Consider the following 19,736-nt stretch of genomic DNA (forward strand, 5'->3'; position numbering starts at 1 on the left):
TAATCGTCCTCCACGGGCCCACTAACGTTTGGTTTCACACAACAACGCATCAATCTTCTACAGAAGGAACAAGCACAAAAAGTGTGCAGGAAACACCAGAGATAAACCGACGCTAATTTCGGTCGTGTCGTGATTATCCGGTTTTAAGATATTCTAGAAACAGGAATGTGTTTTGTTGTCTGTAGCAGAAGTGTGCGGCCTTGGTTTCATAAAATCTGCGGTATAGAAGCTAAGAAGGTTAAATCGGCATTGGAATGGTGAGCTGACCGCCGATCTTGGACTCAGGAATAATAAAACAAACCTCTGATTGTGAAAAAAACGGATATGACAATACTTTTTGGAGAAAACGCAAGTAGTTGGGCTTCCACAAAACAAATAATTTGTGTGTATACTGGTATCGTGTTTTATTATACAAATGAATGCGACGTGCAAAAACTAAAAGAGATGTGACGTAATGGTCACATGGCCGGTGCATTTGAGGGTGGTTATCTCGTCGCACTTGATGCCATCGATTCACTGTTTTCTACAAAATGTCTGATGACGTCACAAAGTGGGAAGTTGCGATGCGAACTGGTTTCAAAGGGTAATCGCGGTTTGTTTATGCGCAAGCACGGAATTGGGAAATGCGATAACGTGTGCTAATTTGTTAAGGGTGTGTTTGGTTGCCTCGATGAAACATTATAGCCTCGGTTGTAAGGGAGTGGAACTGCAAAGAAACTTGAAGTAAAAAAGATAACTGTAGACCGTGTGAGTACGAATTAATGTAATCATCATCGATAAAGAAACACTTGGCATATGAAAGCACACGCTGATCAGCCGATTAAAGTAGGAATTAGCTTTTATGTTACGATTTACATTGTTTAGCTATGGATGCCAACCAGAATTCATTATCTTTGCTTACAAAATTACAGCTGCACGCACTGCCACCAAACAGAATGAGGTGTGTACTTGCGACTGCACTGCTGGTCTCAGAACGAAAGATAGCGATTCATGCCATTTGTGCACATCATTTCAAGCGCTAATTTTTACACCCAAGTTATAACAATCAAATAATAACAAAACGTATGCTAGATTTTCATTAAGTTTGCTGCTTCTGTTAACTCCGCACGAGTTCTCCTGCTGATTTGACCGATATACGAAAAAGAAAAAACTTCCCCATCTCCAAATGAGACGGATAAATTCACCTTCAGCTGAGAAGTCCTTATTAAGGTACTTTGTTTCCTAAATGGATTTCGAACCACATGGGAATTGGCAGTACCTCCGTGGAGCTACTGTGTCTTGGCTCGAGAAGGAAAGCCTTACACATCTGTATGAGTTAGTTAGTTTCGCATGATGATACATCGGCCGTGAGTCCTTTTTACGGGAAGGTACGGCACCATCTCAAACCCCCCCCCCTAATTTTATCGGGGATAGGGACCGGCTTAGCTGACTAGTCAGGCCTATGGCTGGGTCAGTATTTCTGACTGTAATCCGTGTGTGTTCACGGGGCCGGTTTGCCTGCTTGCGGGATGAAAAAACCCCAGATGAACAGATGGAAAAAAACCCTGCTGTCCACACCCAAGACCGGCTAACTTGGTTATGGCTGAGGAAGATCCTTAAGCTCCTGGCGTCGTGAACGGGAATCGAACCTAGGACACTCATTCCCCAGGCATGTGGTTGCGAAGCGCAAAGCCACTAGCTAACTGCGTGGACTACATCTGTACGAGACTGGTTAACTCCGCCTTCAGTTGAAAAGGTTTACATGCGAACCTTCACACCAGGGTTTGCGAACGCGAAGGGAAAACGGCGCGTTGTCATCGTGGCTGAGTTACGGACACTCCTCGTGTAATTCAGTTACGTCTTTTAACAAAAAACTGAGTCCCCAATAATAGCAAGTGGGCACCGGATCGTTATGATCCAAACGAATGCTTTCTCCAACTGTAGCAAGTGAAACTTATGCGCCCACATTGCTGAAGCGAAATTGGCGACGACAAGTTTTGCTAATAAGAGTTAAGTAGAGTTTGGAGGCGGATTGAATCAAAGCACGCCGTCGCCTGCATCTCACCATTTCAACCAAACAACAGCATTACACACAACACATACAAACGCGTGCAAAGGCGTCGTTTCGATAAACAAGATCTGTAACTGCACACACTGTCTGGTGTTCTTGCCGATGTAATGTACTTGCGGAGTGGTTACAGCGTGCGCGCCCTACATTAGTATTCGAACCGCTGGAAACAATAATCTAGGCCACACGCTAACCTTGATGCGATGCCGTAGAATCACGTCTCGAACAAATAAAGCATTTACATGGTTTCACTTTCGAACGCTGAGGCAGCCAATTGACTATTTATGATACTTTCCGTCTCTCAAAATTTTACTTTGTGTGTGTGTGTGTGTGTGTGGTCAGGTGACCAACTGAAATGATTACGTCATACCAACGTCAATGATTACTTGATTCGAAATGAAGATACCGAAACGCACCTCATTGAAATTCTGAAAACAACAGTACGTAATCCAATGGATTAGAAGTCAAATCCTGGTTTCTGTTCACTCCCCTCCCCCGATAAAATATTCCCCTACCTGCTTTTCATTATAAAAAAGTATAAGGCTGCAGTAAACATTCGTTTTTGTATTTATTTCCAGAAGCTTCTTTCTAACAAGCTGCTCCGTTCATAATAAAATGGCCGAATAATGAGCCCAATTAATTATGTCAAGGCGAAATTCATTACGTTGAGTGCGTTTTGTCCTTGGAGATGTTTAAGCTCGCTTCTTCGACGGGGTTTTCTTTTGTGAAAGCAATCGCCAAGTGGGCTCATTATTTCCCTGATCGTGCACTATTGCGATGACCTGCAAATACACGCATCGATTTGAGAAGCGATACGGTCTTGCGGATTCCGGGTGTCAGTATGAGCTTTTGAGAAGGGCCTGTTCTCATTTTAGGAACTTCGAAATTCTACACATCGATTCGCTGAAGGTTAAGTGGAACTTTAATTCCCCGATAATATTATTAATGATGTATTTGCAGTGGTGTTATTCTGAAGCAATCAAGCAAATAAAATAATTGCAACGTGGGATGACATCTTCTTGACAAAAGTTAACTGCGCAGAATGAACACGCCACTTTTTCCATACGCATTTGTTCATGCGTAGTAGTGCTCGACTTGATTATGTCGATAACATCAGCGCGTGATGATTGTTGTGTTTTGTAAATTAACAATTAGTCAGAAACATGTGACTGACTCAAGATCGACCGAAACGACTGCTTCTCTCTCGGACACGAGAAAGTAATGATTTTATGAGACAAAAGCAAAGATTCTCCTAAAATAGAGGTATTTTCTTCCAGAAAATCCAGTTTTTTTGTTCCAAAATTTATTCCTTTTAAAAAAAAAAAAAAAAAAAAAAAAAAAAATTTCTCACGCAAAAAAGTTGTAATTTGTAGTTAGCCCATCCAGCTATTGGAGACCAAACACGGGTATTTTCAAGCCACCAATATGTGAAGCAGTAGCTCGCGTCCCTAGCGCGTATGTGAGAATCCCACGGGATTCTCACATACGGTAACCGCTAGTCGATGTTGATACGTTTGTACTTTTTCCCATAAACACGTCAACAATAACAAGAAAACTTGATGAATATACATGAGGTGAGGACTTCAGGATGATAGAAAGTGACGTAAACGTCCCGAAACGTTTACGTCATTTTCTGTAGGTCATCCACCCTGTTCCTAATTCGCGAACCTTACTTAATTTTAGAGCTGCGCATTCACGGCTTCCACTCCATTAATGTAGGCGCGATTCAATTGAACAAGCCATTTATGACGAGCATAAATGAATGCTGACGAATTCTGTCTCTCTCTCTCTCTCTTTTTTCCCATTAATTAAAAAAAGAAAGAAATAAAGAACAACAACAAAACCGGGATACTTGTGTTTTCTTCAGCAGGATTTTTTTTTTTTTTTTTTTTTTGCAATGTCAAATCGTAACGAGCGTATCAGACAGTTACTGATGCGATGACTCCATGCTTTTCTCTCAACGATATTAACAGATTTGCATTCAGTTAACAGCAATTTTTTCATTATTATCAAAGATAATAATGAAATCTGCTTTTGCTACGGATTAATTACACTGCTTCAAAACTGCGAAGCGAATGACTATGAAACGCCTCGACTTCCAAGAACTCAGGTTTTTTTCATCCCACATAAACGCAACTGACAGAAAGAAAAGATTAACGCCTACTGAAGAAGGTTATTAACCTTAAGGGATGTTTACGATTATTATTTATAGACAAGAAGAGGAAAGGCCACGAACAAAACTTGTCAAATTTATAAACGCATATTTTTACTTTATAACTCAATCGACACACGTGACAAAAAGGACACCATTCTGTTTTTTAAATTAACACGTGAGCTACGAATAGAGGGTCTGTTGAATGAGTGGGGCATTCCATTTATTTTCCATTTATTTATTTACATCACTACGGAACTGTTGTTTACAATCTTTGGTAGATGTGATGAGCAAATAACACACACACACAACACTTTAACTTCACGACTTGCTTTTTGCATACCGACAGCAATTTGACTCTCCCCAAGTTGCTCCAAATGCCCCCATGCTGAGTGACACTCCCACTGAATTATTCTAAAATCACGTTTCCTTCTTAGCTATAATGAGATTATTTAAACGAGCATAAGACTAGGACTATTTTGTCAAATATTAATACGTTACTGAAACCAGTGAAACTATTTTCCATAACTATTTCATCGGTCATTTCTCGAAGATCTTGTTCTCCCAAAGTATAGTTGCTTCCTTCAACACACTATTGGCATTCAGTGACTGCTTCTTGCTGCTTAAGAAGTTTAGAAGAGATGGCAGAAATCTGAACAACTGTGGAATTTTATGCAAGAGGGAAAGAATCGTTTGTAAACAGACTCCAGAGAAACAAAATGGCACCCGAAGCGGAAGTTAAATATCCTGCATTCTGAACAGCGAAAAGTTATATAAAGAGATGGACAAGAATGAATGGAATCTTCGGCGCATTTACCGTTCATTTGTGAAACATGTTTTTGTGATTCTCAGTTCTTAAAACATTCCCCGATGTATTGATTAAGGTAGATAAGCAACTTTTTCACGTCACTGCACATCCGAAATTAATTACACGTTGAAATAATTCCCTGGTAGTTCGCCAATATATTTCAACACATGGTTCACAGTTGTACCGAGTGGTTGCAAGCATTTTTATTTTATTCATTTATTATTATTATTTTAACTCGCGAGCAGTCTTAAATCTTAATTTTCCGTATTTTTGAAATTTAGTAGTGAACCAAATACAAAGATGGCTGACCTTACAGCTGTTATGAATGGATTTCTTGCTTCCAAGTTTTACAGTTACGTTTGCATGGTTCTCCTAACGGCACGAAATAAAAACATCTCAGTGGCATATGGCTACGGCCATATGCCACTGAGATGTCTTTATTGAATCGTACACTGTCTGCTGGAAGCTACTATTTCAAGGTTGCACGGACTAGCGTGTTACAAAAAACCTTACGCAACAACAACAGACTACCGTTAGCTGATTTGTTACATAAGCGACAACAGCAGCGCTCTCTGCAGGCAAAAGTCCATCGAAACCTAATTCATTAATTATTGTGCGCTGATGAAATAAATGAAACTTAACATTTTTAATTTCTCGATTAAAATATTTTCTTTCACTAGAAATCAAACGAGGTATTTCTTTCTTTCTTTTGTTTTAATTTTTATTTTATTTCTTTCTATCTAAGCAAGTTCAATTTTAACAGAGTGTAAAATCAATCGAATCTTCTGGAAAATGAAGATGTTATGGTCTCAGAAATTTTATAACACGAATGTTGTTAGGTTGACGAGATGATTTCAGGAAATATGCAGGGCCGGCTCTACAGATGATGTAGAACACGCACTTGCACGGGCGAAAAAGTTGGCATAAACTATACGAACAATAAGGGAGAAGGGGCGGCAGAATATGCTACTTCACGGGGCAGCATAATTCCTAATGACGGCCCTGGAAATATGCAGTTTCGATTGGGGGAAAATCGAAAAACTATCACAGGCCCGAATGGATGTGAATGTTAAACCTAAATGATGTGTAATAATCGGAGGAAGCATAATAGTGCCACATTTCGCCTCGATTCTGTCAGTTTGTTTACAACGCTCACCAATCATTACATGATTGTATTGCGGAGTTCGCCATACAAATCAATGCGGTTGTGTTCATTTGACAAAGCTAAAGTGACGTCCTTCATTATCACCGCAGTTAAGTCCAGAGTCATTTGTAGCTCGTACAGTAAATACGAGCAATGTCTATTTTCTGTAATATGTAATTTTACATTTTTTAAAAATGCGAATCCCATCTAAGAAAGGTTGTAAACCTATCATATATTAGCATCGTAGTTGGGATCTCGTATTTCCCTTCAGCCTTGTGGCGGTAACGATACGCCGCCATACTAGGGGGATGATTACGAAGCAAGGTGGTTTCCCGTTGCCTTCCTTGAAGTAAGTATTTATGAATGTGCGTGTTCAGACCAGTACGCCTGTTTTGATGGATGGAAAACCCGAGTTATCGGGAGGAAACACCGCGTATGAGACTGGTTAATTCATCTTCAGTCGAAAGAGAGCAGATAAAAAAGGTTTCTCACGTCATGGACGGGGATCGAACCCAAGTCTTTACAACCAAATGGCTTCGTCTTCTCTGAATTATCTAATCTCCATCTTCGAGATGGGGATTACATAATTCAGAAACCGTGTTCTAGACACCAAATTATTTTTTCAAGTCATCTGAGGCATGCATTCGAGGGGTGAGTCTTCCGCTGGGAAGATTACATTCATGTTATCGAACATTGAGTAGTTTTACTACGTTTGTTGCAGAGTGATCCGATTAAAACACAATTGAGATATTTCGACACATTTTTAGTAAATAACCAGATACTAAATTTCATTAAAATATGTCCATACGGAGTGGAATTCTATGAGAGCAGACAAAATGATCTAACAAGGCATTCATTTGCTTTGGTCCAGCAGCAATTCATTGACCTGTATCGGTTATCTAGGAACTCTCTGCGGTCAAAAGTTCCCATCTGCGTAGTTCGTAATGTCAGGATCGTTGTTATAGTATATGCCGCCCCTAACTTCAACAAAATACGTAAAATTAAAAACAAAAAAACAAAGTTGCTTTTATTGTTAAACCCCAATTTCTCCCATTATTCTTATTATTATTTGTGACACCTCCAAGGAGTCCGAACACTCATCGCGGGAGGACACCCACAACTGTCTTAACTACTACACCGAACCTCTACTACGAATCATCTCCATCAACGCCATCTACCGCCTACCTCCACTACTACCACAACTAGTATTTTTTGTCTGTAAATTGCGTGTGTTCTGAAGGGCCGATTTGTCTGTATGCGGGATGAAAAACCCGAGTTTCCGGGAGAAAAAAAAACCTGCTACCTCCGTATCAGATCGGCTAACTCACCTTCGATTGAAATCGTCCAGATAAAGATTCCTCCCATCGCGACGAGAATCGAACTTAGGCCTTGCCGCCCTTGGGCATAGCCTTAGTTGCTTAGTGGGTTCCGACGGCCCTGCTTAATGCAGTTCCCTACTACCCTATCCTTTAGGTTAGTTGCAGCTAGCACCATGTAGTTAATTCAGTGTTGCGGCCCATTCTACTCCTCAATTTCTTCTTTGAATTTAATGGCAGGTTGGTCTGTTTGCATGATGGAAAAATTCAGTTATCTCGAAGGAAAAATCCGTCCGTCTCAGCTTTATTTTGCAGCAATATTGCTCGTGTCGACAACGATAATCGAACGCAGCACCCTTCGGGGCTTGTTCGTGTTGCGTCACTTACTCGACTGCTTCATGCGACCAACACGGCGATCTAATATCAGCGGTGACAATAAATGTCTATCGACGTGAACTTAAACGGGTAAACACGCACTCGCACGAAGACTCCAAAAAGCTCGATATGATACGCAGTAGAGTTAAAAACACGCACGACAATTATACTTAAAAAAAGAGCGAGGAAATGAACGTCGTTAACGTTTGTCAAATGAAAACACCACACGTTAAAATAATTCTGTTCGCTCTCCGTAACGGCGAACGAAATTGCGAGGCAAGAAATTCATCGAATTATGACTCGAAATATATCAGCGGAGTGTTTTCGAAAACAACGACACGCTGCCGAATGAGGGCGATTTGCATTTCTGAAATCACGTGAGAATTATTTCGTGGATCGAAGCCAGAAGTGCATTTTTCCGACTCGCCCATCACAAATGACGAAAGGCTTTTTTCTTCGTTCCGAACATTTGCTTTCATGTTCCCTCGAACATCGGATTTATTGTTCTCGAAAGAATTTCAAGTTTCGCGAACGCGTCAACATTTTTTGTTTTCTTTGATGTTTCATTCATCTTCTTTATTTATTCTGAATTTATAAAACGCAGAAGTTTTATGAAATATCACCACTGGCGATGAGAATGGAAACCCCCTTCTCTCCCCCAGTACACTTCTGGAATTTATAGATTTTCTCGATTCATAAATCTTGAATAACTCGTTGCAATTACTATTTATGACGGTTTTATGGCACGGAACCACACAGAAATTTGGCCATCGTTGTTATAATAATGACAACGAAAGTGGTACATTTCTTTCCCCCCCTTTAAATCGAATTTGTGCGCCGAAAACAGACATAAGATTGATAACAACTGAAACTTTACTGCCAACTATCTTCTATAATGAGAAGAAACAAACTCAAGAAAACAGCTCCAAATATGGAAAATATTTGGTTGCTCTCATTCCATAATGGACATTTTGTTCTCGCTAATAAGATGACTGTCTGAAGCTCTTAATAAACAGTCGTCTCTGCCTCTTGCTCACCACTCTCTTTCTCTTAATTTTTTTCTCCCATCAAAAAACACCTTCTGGGCCTTTCACAAAAATATCAACTTCTTACTTATGAATACAAAAATGTAAATCGCCTCGAATAAAGAAATGTGAACGTCATTCGTAAATTAGCATGTTTTTTTGTTCTCCAAAAAAGTCGGGTTTTCATCCCTCACACAGGCAAATCGGTCCTTGTACACACTCAGTTTGAACAAGGACCGATAAAATCTGCTGTTTTGAGCAGTAGATGGCGCTGAGTATTTGATGGATTGTGACATTGTGTTTAAATCGAGGATTAAGTAGTACAAGAATCATGTGGACTGCAATTCCGCGCGAGTCCTTGGACTCCTTTGGTCATGTAACAATAATGACACTTAGCAACGGATCCATCCATCAATCCATACGTCAGCAAGTAATAATTAAATGCATGAAAAAAATTCAAAGCAATTATATGAATAATGACTCAGGATGGTTAAGTAGTGATTAACAGTTTCGTAAGTACATATAATTTTTGTATCCACCATAGATTCTCTAATCTTGACGATCTCTAAGAAGTGATATTATTTATACTGCATACATCACTTTTATTTATTTGTTTGTTTATTTATTGTTTACTTAATTATCTTAAGTTACATGTCTTAAACCGTGTGATGGTTCAATATCTGATTCTAGATGGCGATTTACATTGTTGTATTCATATGTCATAAAGTAAACCAGAAACTGTTAGGAAGCTTCGAACACTACAATCTTAAGCAAAAAAGTGCCACATTTTCTGTGACATTCAAGCGCATGTCTAGATCATCATTGACGAAGCGCCGTTCATTTTTCTTTTGCGTTACGATATCATCATAGATTTGACAGATAAACATTAAACCAACATAAACAATTCCTGACATTTGGAGAAACGAATTTCCCCTCTGAAATTAGAACGTTCTAATTCGAGAGGAGAAAATATTACTCAATGCTAAACCGTTTTTCAGTCGTATCATCCTGTTAATCGCTTTCTTATTGAAAGCGATTAAAACAGAAACAGGCAGCTTTGGTCTGCTGCACTGAAGTTCATCTCTTGAAGTCAAAAAAGCTGAAAAATCAACAATCGTTCTAGTAGAAAAAAAAAGAACCAGCTTTAAGAAACTGTTCACAGACGAATAATAATAATAATATAGAAAACTTCAAAACTATTTCAGAGTTACCAACCGCAAGTTAATGGCAGTTTTAAAATTTCTCTCCGAATTTAGCTTCGAGATACATTCAAAATGACATTTCTAGGAAAGACCTGTAGCAAGAAGTGAAAAAAAAAAAAAAAAACATTTCGACACTGCAATAGCTGCAGGTAAACCAATTCTCGATATGTGGGTTGCCACTACTTCGAGTTTTTTTTTTTTTTTTTTTTTTTTTGTGCACGCGATCGAAACACATCGTGATATTACAATTCAAGTAAAGGCAATTCCTTTCAAGTGTAGATAGAAACAGCATCATATTTCCATTGTGAGATAGTAAGTTTAAGAAACTTTTCGAAGTCTTAAGTAGGCGTGTGTTGCGTATCCAGAAGGATAAATATGTGGGTCGATAAGTGTATGCTCAGGCTACTGTTTATCGTACTCAAAAGAGCCAAGTCAAGTGATTGACAGATCGCGAATGCACAGGCTTAGTCGACATTCATTTCGAATACACTCGGTACCCATCACGCAGATTACTTCATTCTGCAGACAGAACACCTGGATTTATCACTACAGCAACTTCAATAACTTGCAAGCGGCCGCGAACCTGCAATAGATCCGCAGAAATGGTTAACGATATCGGGGAGGGCGAATAGCGACGACGAATTCCTTGTTAAGTAATATTTGAAATCACGCAGAAATTAAAACGGAAACCGATAACGTATTTAGTGGATCGAAAAGTTTCAGGGGCTATCAAAAGTTCTGCTTTAATTTCGAGAGGACTGATATTTCTGAAAGAGGCGATGATATACTGCCATTTTTAACACAAAAATCAAGTCATAATAAATAAATCAATAAAATAAAAGAAGAAATAAAGATACGCAAGACTGAAATGCAGAGAGGTTGCAGTGAATGAGTCTCAAAATGAATAAAACATCATTTGTACCTTTAACTGTTAGAATTGGCAACGATGACGAACTCGAATCCGCCAGTGCTTTCCGTAGCAATAGCTAGGCGACCTAGACTCGATTGTTCGTTGAAGAGCGAACTCAGCAGCTTTTGAAAGTCTTCCTAACAAAACATGCGAAGTAATTTCAGTTGTAATGATAAAAATAACCTCAAGAGACGATTGTTTATTTTTGAAGATAATCGATGACTACACAGGTATCGAGGGAGGAGAGAAGGCAGATAACTCTCGCCATCCCTAATCCTAGCACTAAGTATTATTGTCTGAGAAAAAGTTAATTCTACATTCGTTTTTCTTGAATTTTTTTAGGATAAAACTACAGTTTCTGGGAAGCCAACTTGCTTGTGCCAAAGATCAGTTAGGTCGGATCCCGTTGAAAACGTTCGAAAAAAAAAAAAAAAAAGTTCTCTAATAGCGATTACAGTGTGCAGCTGGCAAAAACCATTTCCACAGAGCCACACAAGAGAGAGAGAGATGATGATAATTATCTATTGCGATCCGTGTGGGAAGAAAAAACTCTTGTAATAGGCGACTAGATTCTTTTTTTTTTTTTTTGAGAGAGAGCTTTTAGGTTGGTTCCCGAGTAAGCAAGCAAGTACATCTTTCGCGAAGTGAAGTAGGCTGTTTTCTTCCCAGAAACCAGGGTTTGGAACTCCACGGAGCAGCAAAAGCAAAACTAAAGAACTTTTGCTATTTCAAATAATAATACCATTTGGGTTTAGTAACGCCATATGTCGGTAGTTGCCTGCTCTACTCTTTTCACCCGTAGATGGAATGATCATCTGTTAAGGTAAACTGAATTGTTCGATTAAGGATGAACTGTGCTATGGCTGCGAACCAATTTTTAAAAGGCAGAGCTAAAAGAATTTTGTCGACTCCCTTTAATGAATGAAAACGAATTATAGAATTCATTTTATTCACTTATTATTGATAATAATAATTTTTTTTTAGCACTTTGTTTTTTTTTAGCACATTAATGATGACTCAATTCATCAATAGTAATGTTATTAATGTGTATTTATATCAAAAGAATGCAATTTTATACTTTTATTACTCTAAACGAGTTAGGAGAATTTAACTGCTTATCGTAAAGTAACTTATTGACTTAACGTTCTGTATCTGAAATAGAAATATTTTGGCCATTCCGTAAAATTGCTGCATGCATCATTGCCTAAGTGGGATCAGGCAAATGTTGGTGGCTTGCTGAGCGAATCATTCAGATTTCAATGGTTTCTACTATCGATTGTACAGTCTAAGTTATGCATATAATATTTTAGGGGTGGGGAGAGATGAACTTGTAGCTGAATTCTTCGTTGCTCAACATAGCTGCTAGAGCAAGTGCAATTACGGAAGCGACCTGATCACGAAGAACTTGGACGCGTATTGACTAACCTCCCCCCCCCCTTCCGCTGAGCATCTTTAATCAATGTCTTCTCTCTTGTTCGCTGATCCATTAGGATGGCCGCTCTTGAAGTGCGACGCGGCTTCCTATCGACTTTCTCCTTCGGCTCCACTAAAACTGCAGCGTTTTTTTTCCCCTCCCTCTTCGGATCTCCTAATAATTATGAAAATCAGCGTAACATCGACAATCACGCTGGATTGCCAAGGAGACTGTGGTTTCCCTTTGCTGTCTTAAAATGTCCAAAATTTATATTACTAAACCCATTGGCAACACTGCCGATAAAAAGGTTGGTTTTCATTCAAACCTCTCCACTGTTTTCTATAATGCTCATTTGCTGCAGCAAATTTTTCTGCACCGATTAATTCAGTTCGTCATCCTCCCTCGCCAAATGAACAAGCTCCAACTGAACATCAGCAAAACTCAAGAGAGACACCATTAACTCAATAATCATCAACGGAATAGAAATGGAACTCGTAGAGGAATTAGAGAAGTGCCACACCGACATCCCCAGGTGAGGGGAAACATAGAAGACAAAAGGAGAGTCTTCTAAATGATCACCACAAGATGTCATATTCAGGATAAAATGATCGGGGAGGTGGATGCAGTAGTTACAATATTCGGTATTAAACACGAAGAGAATCTTCTTGAGTGGTAGACAATTTCAAGTGGTGATGGAGGCAAATTTTTAAATTGACTTTTGGGCAATGAGACCCACTTGTCCATTTTGAGACTATCAGGATCAGATTTTCACTTTATAACAAATTGCCGAGAAATCGTGAGAATATAACAAGGATCTGCATTTAAGTTTTGTAGATCTAGAAAAGGCAGATGACAAGGTGCCAGGAGGAAAGCTGTTCAAAACGCTACAATTCATAGACTGCATACGAGTTGCAAATCAGCAGTTAGAATTGAAGTTGATACATCAGGCGAGTTAGAAAAGGGTGCGCATTACCTCCGCTATCATTCATTCATCACATTATGAAGAAAAGTGGCATTAAAACCTTAAAATTGGAGATATTCAACTCAGCTCTGCTTTGTACAGATGACGTTATACTTTTAAATAATTTCAGTGCATCTACACGATTCTTTAGCTGAATTGAATAGCAGCTATAACACAGATGGTAGGAAAAGTGCCACACTGAAAAGAGAAAACCTATGAAACGTGCAGAACATCTAAATATTTCAGCTATTTAGATCCAACTTTTAATGAAGATGGCCAATTAAATATTTTGCACATTAAAAATTAAATTTTGGCACATTCCGAACTAAACAATGTAAGTAGTCTACTTTGAACAGCGAGGCCTCGCTGAAGTGCGAGTTTTTTGATTAATAAAACTTACTTTTAGCCCATTTTGATTTATGCAGCAGATCAGAGCCGTACTTACACTTTTCGCGAGGCGCTGGAGTGCTACGGGGCCCCCGCTCATTGTTCGATGCCCTTACATCAGCCCTAATTTTTCGATGCTCCCAGCTAGAGCCTCGTGCGTAAGTACGATCCTGCAGCAGAGACATGGAAATTAACAAACTGAGACGTGAAAAGAATGCAAGCAATGGAAATGAAAGTTTTACGGACAACGTTGGTGAAAACAAAGAAAAATAGAATACTAAAATGAGTCCATTAGGAATAGCTGTGAAGTAAAATATGTTGAAGGAATGCTTATAAACTCTGACTAATGAGAAGTAATTTCGAAAGAATACCAACAAGTACAAAGGAAATGAAATTTGAAGGGAAGGGACCAAGAGGAGAACTAATGAAAAGGTGGTGAGACCAGATAAGAGATGACCCAGAGGGAAAGAAAAGAAACGTAAACTGGCACAGTGTTCATGAATGAAGAATTTGGGAGGATACAAAGAAATAGAGAGAGATTCGATCCACACGAACTGACAGCTTCTGTTGGACATTTTGTTGCTCAAGAAGAAGAATTAGCCAATACATTAAACCAGCTGTATACGGGAGTGCTGAAAGCTATTTTGATTATGGAGCTAAGAGGCTGGTAAGAAATAAAACAGTTGAACAGAATGGTAGGAAGGAACTTGACATTGTTAGCATCTGGATGTGTGAGCGGAGCTAACCTCCGATGGAAGAGTCGCTTAAACAGGATGAGAGTCGTCCAAGATTTAGGTGAGCTGAGGTAGTCAAAAGTGCCTGAAATATAGGATTTAATCGTACTACATCAGCCCACCTGGTAGACCTAACAAATGATAAATAAATTTGAAAGAAATGCGGGGATAATCTGGTAGTGTTCTGAACACCGGCTCAGAATACCTCATTCACGTTGTAAGCGCGACTCTGATGGTAACCTTGGGGAAGGACGCATACACTTTTTTTTTTTTTTGACAACTGGATTAATGGCAAACAATCATTTCTTTAATTTAGGATACCGAAAGTGGTTAAATTGTGGGCTCATTTCAACTTTCTACAGCTCGCAGATCACGTGAAAAGTTATTTTACAGTCGCATCTTCAACAATGAAAGTGAATTAAAAGTCTGCCCGCAAGTGCTTATCAATAATTCATTTATAATTATAAAACTTTAAAGCATTTTTTCATTTGTCAAATTTAAAATATCTGCTGTGACCATTTCCGTGCTTCGTTTCTAATTCAAATTCTGAAAAGAAAAGTACGGAACCTCCGTGGCGCAGTCGGAAGAACGTAGAGACACTGAGCCCCTCGTCTGGAGAGGAATGTTTATATGGGCTTTTCAATTGAAGGTGAATTAGCCGATCTCATACGGATATAGCAGGGTTTCCCTCGGAAACTCGGAGTTTTAATCTTCATACAGGAAAATCAGCCAGAGAGCGCACGCAATTAGAAATACTATTAGTAGGCTGTAGATAGAAAGTTATGTAGTGGACAGTTTCCACTCAGTCCTTGGAGGTACTACGTAATAATAACAGACTCCGAAATAAAATGTGCAACCCCCTAGATGGGGGGGGAAAGAAAGAAGTTTGTGCATTATCTTGTATACAAAACGGCTAATATGCAGCAGGTTTCTTTCACTGCGTGTTTGAAATATTCTGTCTGTCCATAATGCAGGACCACGCTAATTGAATACTGAACATGGCGATTAATCAGGATTGAACCCTCTCCCCCGTTTTCTAGTAAAAAGAAAGTAAAAATTGAATGTATGACCCTGCCAGGCAGTTAATAAAGGATTTTAATTAAGGCGAGGATCTTTGCAGTTTCGTAACTGCTTAATTGCTGCTAAATGTGTTTAATCGCGTTCAATGTCCTTAGCCGACCATCGATTTATTTCCGGTTCTACCCGAACTAAAACGAATGAGAATTTATTTTTATTCCCCAGTGTGTTTCTTTTGCCAGTCCACTCCGAGGTTCGAAAGCTAATCTTTAATCTTGAAAACCAATTTCTTTATCTTATATCTGTTGCAGACGTGGTTATTTGCGGACTGGGGTCAAATATCCGGGGGTGAGATTGTGTTTGCAACTGCGCACTGTCAATTTTGTTTTTTAAAAGTGGAAATCACGCTTCTCGAATACGCCATAATTGATTCACAAGTTTTACAAATCTCTTTGAGCTTTGCGTGACTAAAGTGGATGCGAATGAGGGTGAAGCAAGCGAGGGAAAAAAGCGAATCTCCCGCAACCAGACGCTAACGCAAGAGATCTTCTATCGAATAATGTATCGCCTCGAGTGGGTCTGCTTCTCTTCTTAAAACAATTAACGTCCCGCCTTCAAGATATTGATCACCGCTGCCCAAGAACAGTGTCGAGTCGCATCGCTGTGTAGCGTGTAAATTCACGAGCAAACATCCAAGTAATTATTCAGGCACGTAAATTCCGCTTTCGGAATGGGAAATACGAGATTTTTCAGTAGATGAACGCGAGTGAAGCAGAAGAGTGCGCGGAAGTGACGAATTAGCTCGACGAGTTTCCTCTGAAACATCAACACGTGCGAAAAAGAAAGTGCAGCAAGTAGTTGTCCACTTGAACAGAAAGCTGCATTTGTAACATTGAGTCTTTCCCCGTTCAAAAAGAGGGTGTTCTCATTTCTCTGATTTCAGGCCATTTGATATTGTCCATTTTATTTATATTTTTTATTTTTTAAATAGATACTTGCTATTCTTAAACTATATGTTACCAACATGTAATTGTGTGTGTGTGTGGACACACCAGTAGCGCACTCGGAATTTAATCTTGGGAGGGCGGAACCGAGTTCAGTAGACGATTTGAGAATCCACACTACGCATCGCATACGACCTATGACTGAGCACGTGCAGCGATCGCCAATACACGATACCCGTGATGTCCTCTGGCCCTGCTCGGGCAGACGAAGTAGCGTTCGGTCCGCCCGAACACTACCTCTTTCGCCTTGCTTTCACAACGGCCGTGATTCCCGAGAGCTATAGGGTATTCCCGCCGTATGTGACCGCTAATTCATAAGTAGTATAGAAATAGAAGAAACGACACAACATGAAAAAAAAAAAAGAATTTTAATTAGGAAACGATTTTTGGAAAATTTTCTAGTGTTTTTTTCTTCCTTTCTTTTTTTTGGGGGGGGGGAGGGACCGCCCCCCCCGGGTGCGCTAATGGGACACCCAAACAAACTGGTCAAAAAGAATCCACGCAACATACTTTGCATCATCGCTTAAAGATATCCCTTGAAAAGCCTCTACAAAAGTTCGTTGCATTCTGGAATGGATTCGAACCCAATGTTTGAAACAAACGTCGTTACTACATTTATTTATCCCATGTATCGATACACGTGAGACTTTTGGCGAGAAAAACTAGACAACTCAGCAATTGGGATCTCACCGTACAAAATCAGGTGAAGTACACATTCATCTCAAAATTGAAAAGATAATTTCAAATAATCAAATTATTTTATTTAGATAATCAATTCTACACCTGAGTTAGTTCTTTTGATATTTTCTAGACAATATTACGCATTGTATAACAGAATGAAAATTAGAAAAAAATGTGGACGATTGGAAAGAATTTCTACAAAAAAATTATACTCTGTTTACATTCTCATTCAAATAAGTAATGTCAAATATTCCATCGCGAAATGATTGCATTTAATAAGTTAAACTGGAAACCATAAAGGAGATTTCGAAATCACGCAGTAAACGAGTGTTGTCCTCGTGTGAGCGGGATTACAACGAGTTCGCATGCTGTACCGCGTCTTCCTTCCCAATCAATTAGATTTTGTAACTGCACTTGGATGTACAAGCTTACCATCTCCTTCATGCTGAATCTCGAAGGAGGATCTTTTCGTTTATTTTAAACCAGCAGGGATTTCCGATTCCACAGGCTTGTTTGTTTACATTTAAAACACACGCTTAACGATCGTTTACCACAAACATTCGATTAATATTTGATTCTTTACCAGATTGCGCACTGATCGGGTTCGCAGTCTCGTCATCATTACCGAGAAATTTCATTCAGGGAATTTCGTTCTCTTTTCGCGTTCAAGCTCCAAGATTATCGGCATAAATATTAAATGATAATCCAGAGAAGTGAATGAAGGAGGCGCCCCCCCCCGCCACTTAAACACTTCGTTTGACTTTATTACGCAGAAATCTGCCCTGAAACTGTGCCAAGTTCCTACCGTATAACGCAGTTCGGGGAGGAACTCGGCAGAATACGCTGAAAGCTACCGAACGTCGAAGATATTGATGCAATCCGACTGCGGCTGCAGAAGTTCGCCTGCGATTTAAGAAACGCGATTTCCACCCCCACGCAACCCCTTTTATTTCAGACCGTTTAAACGCGAGTCCGTTTACGATTCGTCAAACAGTTCGAAGCAAAGGAACATCGAATGGGATCGACGAAACTGCTCCTGGACGGACATTCATAAATCTTTTGCGTCCGGCAATGCGTCGATGCGCAGAATGGAGACGTCGCGTTCCGATCTCACCATGGAGAATTCCCGTGCGAGTTTGATTGCGTCTATAAAACAACACTGCAGACCGTCCCGTAGCGTGACGATGTCAGCGCTTTTAGAACATTATCGGAGCACGGGATTTTGCCGCTGTATGAATGAAGACGACTTAACACACTCTCCGCTCTCGTTAAAGAGGGGGAAACGAAGTAAAAAGGCTTAAACAGTCCTGCGAGAATATCGAACGGGGGACTCCGATATGAGTACGACGCAGATCCGAATTAAAAACGACATTCGACAGCGATGTTTACATCGAGTTAGAAAAACTCATCTTTGTCGTCATCGCATTTCCGTAAATGAATTTCGCGGGATTATTAATTGCTGTGTTTCGAGACGGACTCGATGCGTGTTGCCACCAGCGGAGTGGGGAACAAAAGATAGTTTAAAAATCGATAATCGCAGCACACACGACAACATCGGTGTTAAGACAACAATAACACTAATCACTTACTCGACCGACTTGCTGCCGCTACTCCTTCTCCTGACCCGCCACTTCATCATCGTCTCGTCCAGCTGACCCAGACCGGCGCGTTCGGCTACATTTCACTACACGTCGACTGCTGTCGTGCCACTTCGCCGTCCGTCTGTTTCGCTAGCCGAAGCCATCCCTCGAACGTTTTTGGCGTTGGGAGTTCCGCGAGCCGACACTTCGTTCGAGTCATTCACGTGTTCGTTTTCACAATGACGTAAGTGACGTCACCCGTTACGCGTTGCAGCCTGCAGCTACAGGAGCAACGATGCGGCTGCGCAAGCTTTGATATTGACCTTGAAGGCTGCGTAAAGTCGATTGTGGCTACCGTGCCCACAACAATTCGCTTGCACGCAACGGCACCTGTCTATATGGCGATCCGAAGATGTAACAGCGTTCTCTCCCCTCCAATCCCCCCCCCCCTCCTGCTCTGATTATTCCCTTTATTGCATCTTTGAGTGTCTTTCAGAAGGCGGCGTGAACTTGTCGTGTGTATTATTAAATGTAAGACGTATTAGATGTCGTATCAGAACACGACTGGCTACTGCAAGAAGACAAAAGCGTCGTTAAGATATGAGCAGCATCGCATCTCCCGCTTCCATGATCGAGGGAGACATGAAATGCATCCGCTAGATGTTTTAGCGCAGCTGTCAATTTCAAACAGATTCGTTGACGCGTTTCATTTCAGTTGCCGTTTAGATTCGCTTAAAAATAAGAACACCATTTATACAATATCGCATGACCGAAGGCATTCAATATGCATCGAACGAATTCGCTATATCAAGACGTTGAACTACTACACGATTTCAGCATATGCGTGTGTGTTGAAACAATTTTAGTTCCAATTTTCACCGCTAATAAATCGAAGCGTGCTTAGAATAGGTGCAACCGCACATATTTTTACATCCATGGCAATAACAATGCTGGGCTACCAAGCAGCTGTTAGATTAGC

General features: G+C 40.0%; 1 protein-coding gene across 1 annotated transcript in view; it reads right to left on the reverse strand.

Annotated features, from left to right (window-relative positions):
- LOC150100502 (uncharacterized) overlaps positions 1-18,924 on the reverse strand; it is a 183,695-nt gene extending 164,771 nt beyond the window's left edge. The window contains exon 1 of the mRNA XM_090402444.1: positions 18,767-18,924. Coding sequence (XP_090258570.1) covers positions 18,767-18,816 — 50 coding nt within the window. The 5' untranslated portion in view covers positions 18,817-18,924. The remainder of the gene's footprint in view (positions 1-18,766) is intronic.
- Positions 18,925-19,736: the final 812 nt, after the last annotated feature.

This window comes from Typopeltis vanoorti, chromosome 13 (assembly GCF_054136105.1).
Source record: "Typopeltis vanoorti isolate ZY-2024b chromosome 13, IOZ_Tvanoo_1.0, whole genome shotgun sequence".
In the NCBI taxonomy this organism is placed as follows: Eukaryota; Metazoa; Arthropoda; class Arachnida; order Uropygi; family Thelyphonidae; genus Typopeltis; species Typopeltis vanoorti.